This window comes from Cyprinus carpio, chromosome B14, assembly GCF_018340385.1.
Source record: "Cyprinus carpio isolate SPL01 chromosome B14, ASM1834038v1, whole genome shotgun sequence".
Taxonomy (NCBI): Eukaryota; Metazoa; Chordata; class Actinopteri; order Cypriniformes; family Cyprinidae; genus Cyprinus; species Cyprinus carpio.
Window position 1 is genome coordinate 7,774,259 of NC_056610.1, and position 15,824 is coordinate 7,790,082.

At 34.2% G+C, this 15,824-nt stretch overlaps 1 protein-coding gene across 1 annotated transcript in view; it reads right to left on the reverse strand.

Moving 5' to 3' along the window:
• Window positions 1-1,567: 1,567 nt before the first annotated feature.
• The window catches only part of LOC109046024 (macrophage colony-stimulating factor 1 receptor), a 25,569-nt gene continuing 11,312 nt past the window's right edge, over window positions 1,568-15,824 (reverse strand). The window contains exons 10-22 of the mRNA XM_042737928.1: window positions 15,476-15,666; window positions 15,297-15,388; window positions 13,138-13,264; window positions 12,947-13,051; window positions 11,666-11,776; window positions 11,344-11,497; window positions 10,940-11,022; window positions 9,519-9,631; window positions 9,242-9,364; window positions 8,736-8,847; window positions 8,037-8,121; window positions 6,293-6,416; window positions 1,568-4,049 (exon numbers count right to left, since the gene is read on the reverse strand). Coding sequence (XP_042593862.1) covers window positions 3,891-4,049; window positions 6,293-6,416; window positions 8,037-8,121; window positions 8,736-8,847; window positions 9,242-9,364; window positions 9,519-9,631; window positions 10,940-11,022; window positions 11,344-11,497; window positions 11,666-11,776; window positions 12,947-13,051; window positions 13,138-13,264; window positions 15,297-15,388; window positions 15,476-15,666 — 1,579 coding nt within the window. The 3' untranslated portion in view covers window positions 1,568-3,890. The remainder of the gene's footprint in view (window positions 4,050-6,292; window positions 6,417-8,036; window positions 8,122-8,735; window positions 8,848-9,241; window positions 9,365-9,518; window positions 9,632-10,939; window positions 11,023-11,343; window positions 11,498-11,665; window positions 11,777-12,946; window positions 13,052-13,137; window positions 13,265-15,296; window positions 15,389-15,475; window positions 15,667-15,824) is intronic.

Consider the following 15,824-nt stretch of genomic DNA (forward strand, 5'->3'; position numbering starts at 1 on the left):
ATAGATTTTTTTTTTCTCTTGATGCAAGATCCAACCACTGTCAAGGCTGCCAAAAATTCTGACCATGGCTATATATATATATATCTATATATATATATATATATATATATATATATATATATATATATTTTTTTTTTTTTTTTTTTAATTCATTTGATTTTTTTATTTATTTTTTAATTATTTAAATTGAATTTTTCCTGATTTTATTTTATTATTTTCTTTTAATTATTTTTTGTTTTTAATTTTTTTAATTTCTTTTAAGTGTTTATTTTATATTTTATATTTTACATTTTTGTCAATTATTTTATTTTTATTGTTTATTTTTATTCAGTTTAATATTTTTATTTATATGTATATATTTTTTTGTTTTATAGACCTTTTTCCTGAGTAAACAATGATTAAACCACGAGGTTGTTTCAGATCCTGTAAGCCCTTCAGATGATGGGAATAATTCATGGAAAATAAACTGTCGTCATTTATTCACCCAAAATGATTTTTAAAGCATTTTTATGCAGATTTTTTCAGTTCATGAACATGTGTTGTATGATTCAGGAAGTACTGGAATATGGCACACATTTACTGTTAATGAAACCTAATATATTAAAAGATTTACAGTCAGGTCCATATATATTTGGACAATGACACAATTTAAATCATTTTGGCTCTGTACACCACCATAATAGATTTAAAATGAAACCATTAAGATGAAATTAAAGTGCTGACTTTAAGCTTTAATTCAAGGTGTTTAACAAAAACAGAACAGTCCATGAAACAGCTTTTGAGTCGACTGTCCAATTACTTATGGTCCCTTGAAAAAGGGGGATGTACATATTAAAGAGCTGTAATTCCTTAACCTTTCTTCCAATTTTGATGAGAATACCCTCAAATTAAAGCTCAGAGTGTGCACCTTAAGCCTATATTCCATTATAACATGTATAACTGTTACTTGAAAAGGTTTTGGTCAGCAGCTAAAATAATTCAAATTTTGCCTGTGTCCAAATGTATATGGACCTGACTGTATGTATTGCACATAAAATCTCCATCGATTTTTATCATAAACTAATAAACTTAATGTGATGCATATAACAGATTGTTGCTGATTTCAAGCAATCTGAATAAATGCATTTTCAAAATATGATTATTTAAATAAAATCAAATAGACACAAATTGGTGGTAACAAAAACCATGGGATGATTTTTTGAGTGCAGAAAACTGGCCTGAATGACTGACAAATATGCATCAGATAAAGCTTATTAGTTTCTATTAAATCTGTGTAATCCAAATACGTGGAAACTGTAGATGCATTTCAAATACATTTTGTTCTAAAACAGTTTATATTGCTTTTTTGGAGCTCTAAACCTATTTAAATCCCCATTCACTTTCCTTATATGGAAAGAGCAGGGTGAACATCTACTTTTGTGTATAGTACAGGTTTGAAATGACACGGAAGTGAGTAAGTGATGCCTGCAGATTCACATTGCTTGAAAAATAACTGGCCTTGTGTCTCTGACATTATATCTGAGTCGGACATGTTTATGATGGTAAATAACAGAAAAATGAAACCCACTAGAAGTTGAAAACCGACAGTGTTTATTTTAATTTCATATTTTGATGGCTTTTTCATGCATAGAAAGACAAGTGTTTTTTCTGAGATATCTGTTTCATAACAGATAATGTGCTCAGTCTCAAATATGGATTAACCGCATAACCCTAATAAACTGTATTTTCACTGATAAAACAAGATCACGTGACATTTCCATGGTTTATTAGTAGCTTTCAGTAGCAAGTTCTGTAGTAAAACAAACAATAAAATATACAGATCAGGTGCAAAACTCGTTACGATAAGACTCATGGGAAATATTAAACACTGAAATGATTAAATCTCACATAATTGAACTTTAAACCATAAAACTTGCATAAGAAACATTGTAAATAAGGATACAGTATAAACATATAAACATGGCAGTGTGTGCTTTGAGAAAGAAAACATCAGGTCAATCACATTTTAAGCAACCTAAAGTTACAATGGCAGTGTATCTGATGCTTCATTTGAGAATATAAAAACAAAGATTTACCCATTTCAAACTGGTAATAAACTACAGGAAAAATGACAGATTTTTTTTTTCTGTTTGAGAGTTGAATAAAAGTAAATGTTTGCAAATTAAATTAAAATGCAAAAGCAAAATGTGAAATTAAATTGCAACTAAAGTAAGAAGGCATGGCATATTCTGTTTCACTGACAACTTCAATAATCACACGTTTTAAGCAATCTAAAGTTACTCAGCAGTTCTGATGCTTCATTTGACAGTTATGTTAAACAGTTAAGACGTGTGACATTCAGCTTACAAGATTTCTGCTATCTAAACACTTCCAGCACATCAAAATAATCAAGTGTACATATGCCTATGAAAATGAAATGAAACTGTCTACCTTTCATTTTACACTGAAGGAAAAGCAAATGGTTAGTTTTTCTTCCTGAAATGGTTTCTGCGCCGTCAGTCATTGTTTTTTTCAGTGATAAACAAGAACGCATTTAACCTTTGACCCTCAGTTATCTGAAGAAATAAGACAACGATCTGCCGAAACATTATTGCGCCAACAGCATGTCAATATTTCACCCGCTGGAGACGTGAATCTGTCCTCCAAACCTGCGCTGACCTCACACTATCACTCCAAATGACCGTAATTACTGCGGGAAGCAGTAAAATACTGTTTGCCTACAAAGATTGACTAAGAACTGGAGCAGGAGACAGAAAAAAAGATTTCTTATCTGTCCTCTGACCTGCACTGATTACCTTCAGCCACGTGAAACTCAACCTGTGTTGGCATGACAATTACAGGTGAGGCATATGAGTTCAAAATAACTTGCAAAATATATTAAAATGGAAAAAAATAAAGAAAAAAAATGCAAACTTAGAAAGCGAAATTAAAAATGCTAAAAAAAATAAAATAAACGCTAAATTAAAATGTAAAAGAAAAAAAATGAAAAAAAAATGAAATGAAAAAAAAGCAATTTAACTGCCAAATGTGCTGTTAACATACTGCGTGTAACTCAACCCGTGTTGGCATGACGATTACAGGTGTGACATATGAGTTCAAAATAATTTGCAAAATGCAAAATATATTAAAATGGAAAAAGAATTACATTAAAAAAAGAAATAAAATAAAATGCAAACTCAGAAAGCAAAATTAAAAATGCTAAAAAATAGAACGCTAAATTAAAATGCAAATGCAAAATTAAAAATAAATAATAAAATAAAATGCAAAAAAAATAAATAAATAAAATAAAATGTAATGCAAAAAAAATAAAATTAATTGCCAAATGTGCTGTTATAATACGGTTGCACTGACGATAAAAAATAGTAGGCTGTATATGGTGTATACATGTAGACGAGGTTTTAGCTTTATTCGCTTTAGTTATTTTAGCTGCACAAAAAGAGTTATGTGTGTCTGTGGTCATTTTCAGTGATTTTAAAAGAAGAAACATAACTGACAAGCAGATCAAGTATAAAGTGGAAGTGGAACATGCAGCATCTGCATTTAAAACGCTGAACAAGCTTCTTTTTCAACCTTGGCAACAGAGAAGTCCTGTAACAAATAAAGATGCATGTTTACCAAAAAGGCACATTGGACGACAAACAAATCCGAGGTTTGGAGATTTTGGACTTTGCTGAGAAGTGAAACCGGTTGGATTAAACACGCTTCAACTCTGCAGACGAGTTCAAGACTGTTTACGAGATTTCAAGCGAGCAGAACTACAAAAGCAGAGTGTGTTTGATGACAGGTCAGATCTCTGTCCACATGCATGCGTTTGCGGACGGATTGTGCAACTGTTGTTGATGTTCAGACAGAAGATCCCGCTTTGGTGCATTAGATGCTTAGTTAAGCCCTCAGCAGAACTGGTAGTTGTTGGGTTTCATGAGCGGCTGATCCTCTTCTTCCTGGTCACATGATGTCTCAAATGACTCCTCTTCATGCTTCACAGGGTCACATGACTCTAGTTGTTGGTCATCATGTACATCAGACTGGACATTTTGGTACTGTGTCTCCTGTGGAAATAATTCATGAATATAACCCGTTCATTACTCTGGACTGTGTTCAAAATAAAACATATTAATAACACATACACACTTGAACTAATCCTGCAGTATGTACACGGTTTTTCTATATGCATGGAAGGAATATATGGATGACCAACGATATTTTTCAAATAGTACAGCATGCAGACTGTGTGAGATAACGTATACCACAATGCAATGCACTGAAAGTGATATCAATCTCAATTTTTAACATCTCATCTAATCATCTGACCAGACTGCAAAAAGTTGCCCGCAAAGGCATTTTTACAGAAAAATTAGATAAAAATGTGAAATGCAAAATGTGAAATTAAATACAAAAAATTAGAAAGTAAAATTAAAATGCACAGTGCAAAATTAAAAATGCACAATACAAAATTAAAATGCAAAATTAAAATGCAAATGCAAATTAGAATGCTAAATTAAAATGCAAAATACAAAATTAAAATGCAAAATTAAAATGCAGCATGTTAAATCAAAATGCAAAATACAAAATTAAAATGTGAAATTAGAAACCAAACACTAAATAAAATGCTAAATTAAAATGCCCCCCCCCCCCCCCCCCCCCCCCAAAAAAAAAATTAATGCAAAGTTAAAATGCCCCCCAAAAAAAAAAAAAAATTAAATGCAAAATTGATGACATGACATGGGTTTTTTTATTTTATTATTATGATCCCCTAGGTGCAATTATAGTATTACTATAGTTTTTAAAAAAAAAAAAACTTTTAAAAATGTAGTTAATTATGACATTTTCCCACCCTGTTTCTCATTCTTTGATTCAAACAGTCTGTTTTTCGGTTGTTTCCCCTTTAAGAGTTCAGTGTTAACGCCCACTGTTATGATTGGCTAACGACAGTGCCTATGGATCAATTATTAACACCCACAGCCAGAACATTTGTGGATTGAGCGTAACTGTTTAGTAGCGGGTGATTCCATGTACGATGTCGCGTTTTCATTGGTCAGTCGTTGAAGCCTATTTCTGATTGGTTGTTGCTGTTTTGACAGCGTTTATGCCAAGAGCAAAGAGAAAGACATCGAAGAGAAGAGTACTAGGCCATGCGCGAAAGCACGGGACACAGTCTAAGCACATACACGCTTACTTTAAGCGAAGAGGAGAGATTCGCGATTGCACTGAACACGGTTTAAGTGCAGGCATACTCTCTGAGCGAGCCCAGAGAAAATTCTTACAAGAGCAACGTGTATCTGAGAGCGCGCGCCCAGTTCCCGCGCGCGAGCAGAGAGATCCGCGCTCCGCACATTTTATTCTGTGCGCGAGCAGAGAGATTCGCGCTCGCACATTATATTAATGTACTTTCGCGCTACAATAATGCGCTCTCGACATTTGACAGGGAAATAATGCCATACTGCGTGGCATTGTAATTTTCCTGTACACAGACCCACTCGCTGTCCGTCGACTGAACACTTGTGGAGGCGCGCGGCGCGACAACGATACGAAATGAGCGTAGTTGTCTTGTGCTGGAGGCGGTCATATGCAAATGGTTGGAACGTCACTTCGCACCATGACGTCACTTCGCACCGTGACGTCACTTCTTACCATGGATCCAGAACGAGCTGTATTTAGAGCTTGATTAAATAAATGGCTCGTTTATAATGGGGAGGACGTCTTAAGCTATGAAACTTGCAGGACGTTTTAATGGTACAAAGACCTCTTATATTCCAAAAGATCAAAGCAAATTTGGTTTCTCATTTCATGACCCCTTTAAAATGCAGAATGCAAAATTAAAAATGCCAAATAAGACAAAAGTAGAATGCAAAATAAAATGCAAAAAAAATAAAATAATTTAATGCAAAATGTTTTAAGGTATGGCGTACTGGTTCTCCGATTATGGTGTATCCACGTTATTTATTTATTTTAAATTAATTAATTAAATTATTTATTTATTTCATAAGAGCAACATGGCCATTTGTATCTTGGATGTGAGTGGATTTGTTTTTATTTTATTTCGTGTTATTTTTGTTTTTTATGGTTGGGCGGTTATGGTTATTCGTCAGTTTTATTTGTTTAATGTGTTATTAAAAAAAAAAATTTTTTTTATATATATATATATAAACATAATGGTTCGTAGCACAAATAGTTTACTGCACTTTGTTATTCTTCTAGTTATCTACCTATAGCGGAAGTCCTGCAAGTAACTGGAAATATCTTACTTCCACAGTGAAAAATAAGATGATATCCATCTATCAGAGTGATGTACCTGTTGATCTTCTGTGTCTCCCAGCATCCTCTCGATCAGCTGACTGATCTTACTGAATGTTGGTCTCTCAGCGGGGTCCAGGTTCCAGCACATCTTCATGATGGTATACCTGAACACAGCATCATCTGCTTTACTATCACAAAACCTCAATCACTTCCACCGCAAAAACCAAAAGAAAGAAATAGGAATATACTGTATATGGAAAATGAAGCCTCTAATTTTAAGTTGCTGCATTAAGTGTTATTGCAAAATAATAATAATACATATAATTTCAGATTTTTTTTCTTTGTATTTTGAGGTGAAATGAGGCCTGTTCTCATAAGAGGGGTTTTTGTAGGGAGTTGAGCGTAGCGTGACTAAACACTTGATTGCTGTTTTTTAGTCACACTGTATTTTGCACACAACTTTGCTGCAGCGTAAACCGAAGCAATTAACACACTCTTCTAGTTTTGTAACAAAATAACTAAAATACTGTTATCACCATGTTTCAGATCCACTCTTTATAGTTTAATTAGTTGTTTTAAAGCACTGAAGCACCAAATTATGATGCTCAATGAAAAACCCTGCTTGGATTTTTTTTAATAATCTGTAAAAGTCAGTATTTTTAAACCGACTGGAACTTTACTAGTTCAGTGAAGTCACTGCAGAGAGAGACGTGAGGATGAAGAATAGAGGACGAGCATGAAACGTGTGGAAAATCAAGGCCTCGCCGTCAGATCATGTGTTTAACACGCAGAACTAAAGATCAGAGCAGAACGACTGGATCTGAATCAGAGCCACGCTTGGAAAATCAGTCAGCATCAGCCACTGTTGAACTCATTATCTCATGCTGTTTTTCACGTGTTTTACTTTTCTATTTGTGTGATTCGTTTAGTCTCTAGAAAGATTCATATGGGCCGTGATGTCATGAAAATAAAACTACACACTACACACATGATCAGGAAGATTTGGACACACTACACTACTGATTTTTAAAAACATTTCATCTAAAAGTTCCTGCTTAAATGCTTGAATTTAATTTTAGAGACAAATATGAATGCCTTTGCCAATGGAGAAAATTCTGGTTATGAATGCCTTTACAAATAATAATAAATAAAAACAATTTGAAATCAAATAAAATATTACAAAACAAAATATTAAGCTTATTTTACATCTAGCTGCCTTATTTTTATTTAGTTTAACTGTTATAATAAAATAAATAAAACTAAAACTGAAATAAAAATGAATAAAACTACATAAAATGATAAAGATTACAACAAAAATCTAAATTACTAAAACTAAAATTGAAATAAAAATTTATAAAATGCCATATAGATGTTAAAAATATATAAAAATGACAAGCACAACAAAATACTAACACTGAAATAATTAATAAAGAAACTATATAGAAATATTTAAAACAATAAATCTGATATAACTGACAAAAACAAAAAATACTAAAATTAAAACAAACATTTCTAAAAAACTATACACATATGAAAAACACATTGAAATTGATTAAAATTTGATTTGAATTAAGGTGATAATAGATATTAATAAATTTTATTATAGTATATAATTGATTCTAAGTTATAATCATTGCAGTAAAGCAACATGAAGTGCTCTTCACTTCCTTCAAAAGTGTATGATCATGACGTCTATTTTACACTCACACAGTTTTGTTGACTTCACTATAATTCTGAATTGGGAAGATTGATTATGTTTGTGTGATACTGTTTGTGTGTATGATATTTATGTATATTTTAAGTCAGGTCTGGACATCTGATAGCCACATTTGATCATTTTATAAAACTTGGAGTCCACCAGTATGTTGGGATACGGGCTCTTACCTGCAGACACACACATTCACTCCAATAAGAGAAAATCAAGACCAGAACCAAGAATGATTTAATATATAAATCCAAATAAAGAAACCACATTTCAAAACCATACAAACTTCTAGCTGTCAGAAGTTTTGATTGTAAAGTGTGTTTGTACTGTTTTTACTTTGTTTTACTTGTACTGTGTTTGTTTTCACTTTTTATGGTACGATTGTGATGTTGTGAGTCAAATTGACCCCAGTTGGATTCCATGCAATTAAAAAAATAAATATATAAAGAAAGAAAGAAAATGTATAAAATAAAGTTTATATAAAATTAACATTAATACATCTCACACATTCCAAAAAAGCAACAACTATTCACCATCAATGCTGTGTAAATGTCTTTGAATCAAAGAAATAAATATAGAAAATTTATAAAATGAAACAACTATTGAATAAATATGAATAAGAACATCACATCATAATAGAAATCTTGTAAGCACAAGTGTCAAAACTGCATGCACTTTAATGACTCCAAATAAAAAAAAAAAAAAAATCCCAGTTTAACCAATATTTCCAACAACTTAAAAACCAATGCAGGTCAAACTGACCCGCAACGTAATATAAGGGTTTCAGTCTCACCCAATGAGAAAATCTCCCACAGCAGGATGCCGTAAGACCAGACGTCACTCTGAACCGTATAAACACAGTCGAAGATACTCTCTGGAGCCATCCACTTCACTGGAAGACGCGCCTACACACACACACACAGTATATATTTCTCAAAATTAAACAAATTCTATTCCAGTAACATTAATAGAATTTCAAAGTTATCTACATCTTTAAAATGTTCCGAAAACATTAGCACAAAAATGTTTTTACATCATTTTTGGAACATTTTTTCTGAAATGTAACATCCAGTGTGAGAACATTCAGAGAACATTCAAACTAACGTTCCCATAATGCTTACCAAGCAATAAAACTGAGTTTTTCCTCAACGAATAACCAAGAAAATCTTTTTAAAAACATTCAACTGGAACATTTTGAACATTCAGAGAACATAACGTAATGCGTAATGAGAACATTAGCCGAACGTGTTTTTGTCCGCTGGAATCTCAGTGGAGTGTGTGTGACGTTTGTTCGCTCACGTTTCCTTTGACTACGTAGTTGGAGTCGTTCATGATGTCTCGCGCCAGACCGAAATCACAGATCTTGGCCACTCGGCTGTTGGTGAGGAGGACGTTTCTGGCCGCCACGTCTCTGTGGATGCACTGCCGAGAAAAATGTCACCAATTCACTTGTGATCAGTTCTCGGTTAAATGAAGATGAGCTTTAAATTGATTTATTGTTTGTGAATCTAACTTCCTCCAGAGCTCACACAGATCTCAGTGTTTTTGGTGAAGGCTGCTTATTTTAGGGACTCACATTTTTATCAGCGAGGAAGTCGAGTCCCTGTGCCACCTGATAGGAGAATCTGAGTAAGTCGTCCATGTCCAGCGGCCACGAATCCTCAGCCTGCTCACAGTCCAAAGAAGAACCTGCAGCACAAGAAGAAGAACGGCTTTTAATTTGGTCTCTTAAACTTCTGTTACTTTAGCACCACTGAGATACTAATAAAGATTTTTTTTTTATTATTATTTTGAATGAGTTATTTTTGTATTTTCAGTTTTCATTTTAATTCTAGTTAGATTTTTAGTAATTTTGTTGTGACATTTTTATTAGGTTGTTTTTTGATCAGTTTTAGCTTTAATTATTTCACATGACAATGACTTTCTTCTTTCAGACGAATCCAGTCGGAGTTATATTAAAATTGTCCTGGCACTCCTAAGCTCTATCATTGTAGTGTTTCTCTTTAACAGCCCAAAACATATTAAATAAAGTGCATGCATCCATAATAAAAAGTGCCTCACACGGCTCCGCGGGGCGAATAAAGGCCTCCTGTAGCGAATCGATGCGTTTTTGTAAGAAAAATATCCATATTTCAAATGTAATAAACACTTTTCTCTCACTTCCAGTATGTGTCGTACATGAAAGCCGTTCTGGTGGATGACGTAGGGCATCAGCGTAGCGTGATTAGTGACGAACGCGGAGAGAGAACGAAACAAAATGCGTTTACATACTTGTATATTTCGCTTAAATTCGGCGTACACCGCCTATGTTAATATTAATATGCTTGCTGCAATTATGAGCTTAATCACATTATTTAGATCGCAATATTGTCAAAACTCATTATAATCGCATTAAGAGGGTGCATGTACAGTAAACGCATTGTTTTGAGAATAAAGTCAAAATTACGAGAATAAAGTCTTTTATCTGATTAAACTTTATGTATTTTGGGAATAAAGTCAAAATTAAGAGAATAAAGTCACAGTATTGTTTAATTACAGTATTAATATTTAATAATAGTCATAATTATGCAAATAAAGTCTACCAATATGAGAACAAACTCTTATACAAGATTAAATCAAAATATTTTGAGACTTTTGACTTTATTCACAAAATATTCCTATTTAAATCTCGCAATGCTATGACATCATTCTTTTAATCTTTATTTATTTAACATTTTTGTTATTACTAAAATGCTGTCAATTTTAGTAAATCAAGTTGGCCGTGTGAACTAGCTATATTTTATCATTTTATAGTTTATTTGATTTTTAGTAAAAAAAAAATGTAATTGATTTTAGTTTTAGTTAACTGTAATAAACTGCTATTCTCAACTCTTTTCACTTCTGTAACGTAACATGTTTCTGAGCAAAATATGATATTCATATATTGCAGATTGGTAGCATTTTGTGGCGTGTGGTTTTATGATGACATGTGTCTGAGGGAAGTAGATTGTGACTCACTCTGAGCTGAGTTTGTGGGTCTGGATGAGGCTGGTCTCATGGCCTGATAACTATCAGAGCAAGTACTGGAAATCCCACTGTCACTGTCACCGGTAAAACAATCACAACAAACAAATAACAATACTAATAAAAACATGCACTTTCAATTAAAACACAATCAAACACTTTTCTAATTTTGTTAGTTTTCAGTTAAGTATAAACTCAAAAGTCGTGGTCACATTTCCCGGAAAATCCAGTGTGAATCACATGAATTTACTCAAAAGTCGTGGTCACATTTCCCGCAAAATCCAGTGTGAATCGCATGAATTTCTCATGAGGGTGAAAGATTTCTCCACACAGATTTCAAGGTTTTTGTCTTTTACAGTATTCTGAGTTATGTTGTTTCAAATGTTTGTTAAACCGACCTTCTGAGAAACATTCGTTCAGTGTCGACGTTCTTATAATCCATCACCGGATTCGGAATCATCATGACGAAGTTCAAGAAGTTCTCAGCTTTGCTACGCAGGAAGTTCAGAAGATCACCATGACAACAGTATTCCGTAATGACCAGCACAGGACCTGAAACGAGATGGAAAAATTACCAAAATTGAGAAACTCTTGCAGGAAAATCCAGCCATTCAACAAGTTTCTGATGCTTTTACATGGTTTCTAGCTGGTAGAAACTGGCTTAGATGTAACCAACCAGTCTGAGCTGGAGGATGGAATAAAACATTTGGATGGTCTTACCGCTTTGTGTACAGGCGCCCAGCAGGTTCACGATGTTCTTGTGCTGCCCGAGATGACTGAGGATCTTCAGCTCGGACATCAGAGCCTCTCGCTCGTCTGGATGAGCGCTGGCTGCTCCCAGCATGCAACACAACACAATTCACTCACTTACTGGCTTTGTATCAAAAGATCAAAAGACCAAAGTGACATTTTCAGTTTCTGATGCCGATTATATGAGGATGTTAACTGTATTTACTGGATTAATCCGAATAATGACACTATTGTACAGCTGAAATTAAATTAGTCTCATAACTGATGAATTTTGCAAGCTGTTATTTTCCTGTTTATTTCTTGGAAGCTGCTTTGACACGATCTGTATCGTATAAATTGCTATCCCAGCTAACAGGAAACATTTTTCAAGGTTGTGTAAATGTTAGAACAAAATATTCTTGAAATAATGTTTATGGAACATTTTTGATATTTGAGAAAGTTCTCATAATGTTTAGAGAAAACATTCTTGAAAATATAAAAAATGGGTGTTGTAAAACGGATAGTTCCGATCCTTGATTCTGATTGGTTGAGTCGCATTCCAAGCTGTTGTAAATTACACTACAAACATACACCTTTGTTTACTTCTCTGTGTTGCTCAGCAACCACTTTGTTGGAACCAGAACTGTTTCTGAGGAACTACATAGTTTGGTGGAAGAATACTGTTTTTATTAATATCATTACACTTTATTTGCTCTGTTTTATCCTGTGCAACCTTACTACGTATATGGAATAACCGTTTTATAAATGCAATTAGCCCCATGAAGGCGTGGTTTACAGTGAATTTATAACAGCTAATGGGCGTTGTTAGGCACAACGTGAAGTGGAGAATAAGCGGGCGTATTGCTTTATTCAAATGTAACATTCTCTTAACTCTTTGAAATGATAGAATGGAATGTTTCTCTAACGTTCACATAATTAAGAAAAACATTCTTAACTGAAAAACAGAACATTTTGAAAATTCCAAAAACATTTTTAAAATAATAAAATAGAATTCATGAGGTTTTGAATGTTACAAATTATTGACATTTTCGCAACTTAATGTGAATGTTAGCAAAATGTTCTTAAAACATGGTTTTAGATTAATATAAATAAAAAAGGTGCGAAAAATATGAAATGTACATGGTGTTCCACAGTATTCCATTACCACAGTATTACCATAGTACGTACAATATCTATTAAAAACAAACAAACAAACAAACCAAAAATCATGGTAATACTATAGTACTTTTTGTAGTTGTCATGCATTCTGACCTTTCAGCATTTTTACAGCTACACGTGTGACATTGTCCTCTTTGCCCAGGCCGTATGCTGTGGCCTCCACCACCTTCCCAAAGGCTCCTGCTCCCAGAGTCTTTCCTGCACATACAACCACCAGAATCACTCCATTAGTGACTGCTGCTTTGACCAAATTCCTGAAGTGTATAATCTTGTATTATACAAACCGAGCTTTAGTTTGTCTCGAGGAAACTCCCATTTTTCATTGTATGGTAGTTGTGTCGGGTCAATGAAGGTGTAGTTGTTTCCATTTGTGGCTTCAATGATTTTCCAGCGGATCTCATATCTGGGTTTCTACCGAAAGACACAAACTTGAGTTCAGTCTGCTGTTGAAAGGTTTTTACACACATATCAACACAATACTGTGGAGAAATTCACTGTGTGTAATCAACAGGTTTGAAATATTTAAAAGAACGTGATGTTCATGAGTTTATGGACATGTGTGTTGAGTCAACAGGGATGGTTTAATTTCATTTACCGTTCACACAGGGCTCTACTCAAAAAAAGAAAACTATGGATATTAAAAAAATCCATAAGCTGTTTTCTGTAAAGTTGCTTTGAAACAATGTGAATTGCGATATACTGTACATATAAATTTGACTTGAATTTTTGACTTAGGAAGATCTGTACATGAGATTTGAGGAGGGCAGTGATAAATGGGAAACCAAATCGTTTAATTTCAGTCTGTTCCTCATTTACTTACCATAAGAGAATATATATTTATATATCCTGGTCATTTTTTATCTTTATCATTCATTTTCTTTTGAAAAGAGTTGTGATGGAGCAGGTGTCAGATTAAGTAACTCAGATTCAGATACTTTTTAGGTCATTTTTGAAGCTATACAGCTGCACTTGGTTGGGTGAAAAAAAAAAGCAAATGACCAAGATTTCCCAAAATTATTTTACAGAGAAATAAGAATTAAAATAAAAGGCAGAACTCAATTCCATCCCTTATGAATTGAGCAGGAATAAGGAACTGAGATTTATAAGTTCTTAAAAATAAAGGTTCCAAAAGGGTGTTTTTGCATTTGAGAACCATTTTTGGTTCCTCAAAGATATTTTTTTTTTTTCAGTGTGAAGATCAATCTTTTACCACTAAACAAGGATTGTTTGTGGAATGGAAAATTTCCATTCATGCTATAGCTTTTTCATGGAACCATCAATGCCAATGAAGAACCTTTATTTATAAGAACGTACTGTAGAACCATTTTTGTTTTTTTAAATAACCTCCCAGTGAACAATTCCTAAAATAACAATTTTTCTTATTATAAACAGCATTTAAAAATCTCAAGAACCTTTTTTGTAATGATGACATAAAAAAAAATGTCTTAGTGTGAAGAACATTTTATAAATCTAAACCTTTTCCCTATCAATTGAACGATTACATGGATGTTAAATGTTATTTATGTAACCTTCTCAATACCAATACATAAAATCAATGATTTATAAAAAGCAATGATTCCCAACACTGGTCCTGGAGGCACCCCACCCCAGGTCTTGAAGTCTTGACTAATGAGCTGATGACCTGATTAAGGAGACATGCAAAATGTGCAGTGTTGGGGTGCCTCCAGGACCAGGGTTGGGAACCACTGATTAAAAGTATAATCTGCTTGATGAATCCTTCACAAAAAAAAAAAAAAAAAAAAAAAAAATAGCAGCATGATTTAAACCAGGGGTGCCCAACCCTGTTCTTGGAGATCTACCTTTCTGATCTGTCTGTAATTATCAAGTGCTCCTTCAGATCCTAATTAGTTGGTTCACATGTGTTTAATCAGGGTTGGAGCTGAACTCTGCAGAAAGGTAGATCTCCGGGAACAGGGTTGGCTGATCCGGTTTGGATTATATGACTGTAGTTAGATGTATCTTTCGGAATTTCAGTATTCAAGTCCTGTTGCTCTGTTGATTTTGTAAGTTTCTCTTATCGCTTCAGACGTTTGTTCTATTCGAATGTAAGTGCCCTGCGAAGTGGACATCACAGGATATTCCGCCATGATTCCAGTTCGAAGCAAATGTATATATTCCATTAAACAGTTCCATTAAACTTCAACAGATTTCCCCTGCTCAGGGAGTAGGGAGCAATGAACACTGTGTAGGGACCATGTCAATGGGGACACAGTTCATGCACGGAGCTCATTCCTAACGAGCTGATTCTCTGAATCAGGTGTGTTAACAAAGAGAGACATGCAAAATATGCAGAGCTGGGGGGCGCGAGGACTGGACTTGAGAACTGCTGAGCTAGGGTGAAAAAAAAGAAGTTTGGATTCATTTTAATAAGCTTTGGCTGATCAAGCAGATTTGAGTTTGTAAGCAGCTGTGATTATATCACCTGTTTGTACTTGTAGATCATGAAGATGAGCAGCAGCGCTAGAACCACCATCGCGACTATAGATCCACACATAGCGCTGGTGAAGAGCTGGTCTGAGACAAAAATACACTCACATAATCAATACACCAGGGAGACCAGCTTGTATTTTTTAAAAGAACCGTCTTATAGGATTTGTTTACCGGAGACGTCCATGGCGAAGGTGTCGGTGCCTTGTCCCACCAGATTGAAGGCCACACACACCACGGTCATCCTCTGGTTGGACGGTCCCACGGTCAGGACGCTCTCCACACCCACCGACCCGTACGGATCTTTATGAAATGCCAGCGTCTGCGTCTGGATGGGCTGAAGACCCGTGGAGTTTTCTGGGCAGCTGGTGAACACATAAAATACAACAAATCAAATACAACTTAAATACAACAATAATCAAAGCTGCTCCTGCTGAAAGAGTCATTTTAGACAATCTAGAATCTGCACTTATTACACCGTTCTGCATTACATCTGCCAAACAAATCCAATACTTGTTTCTGA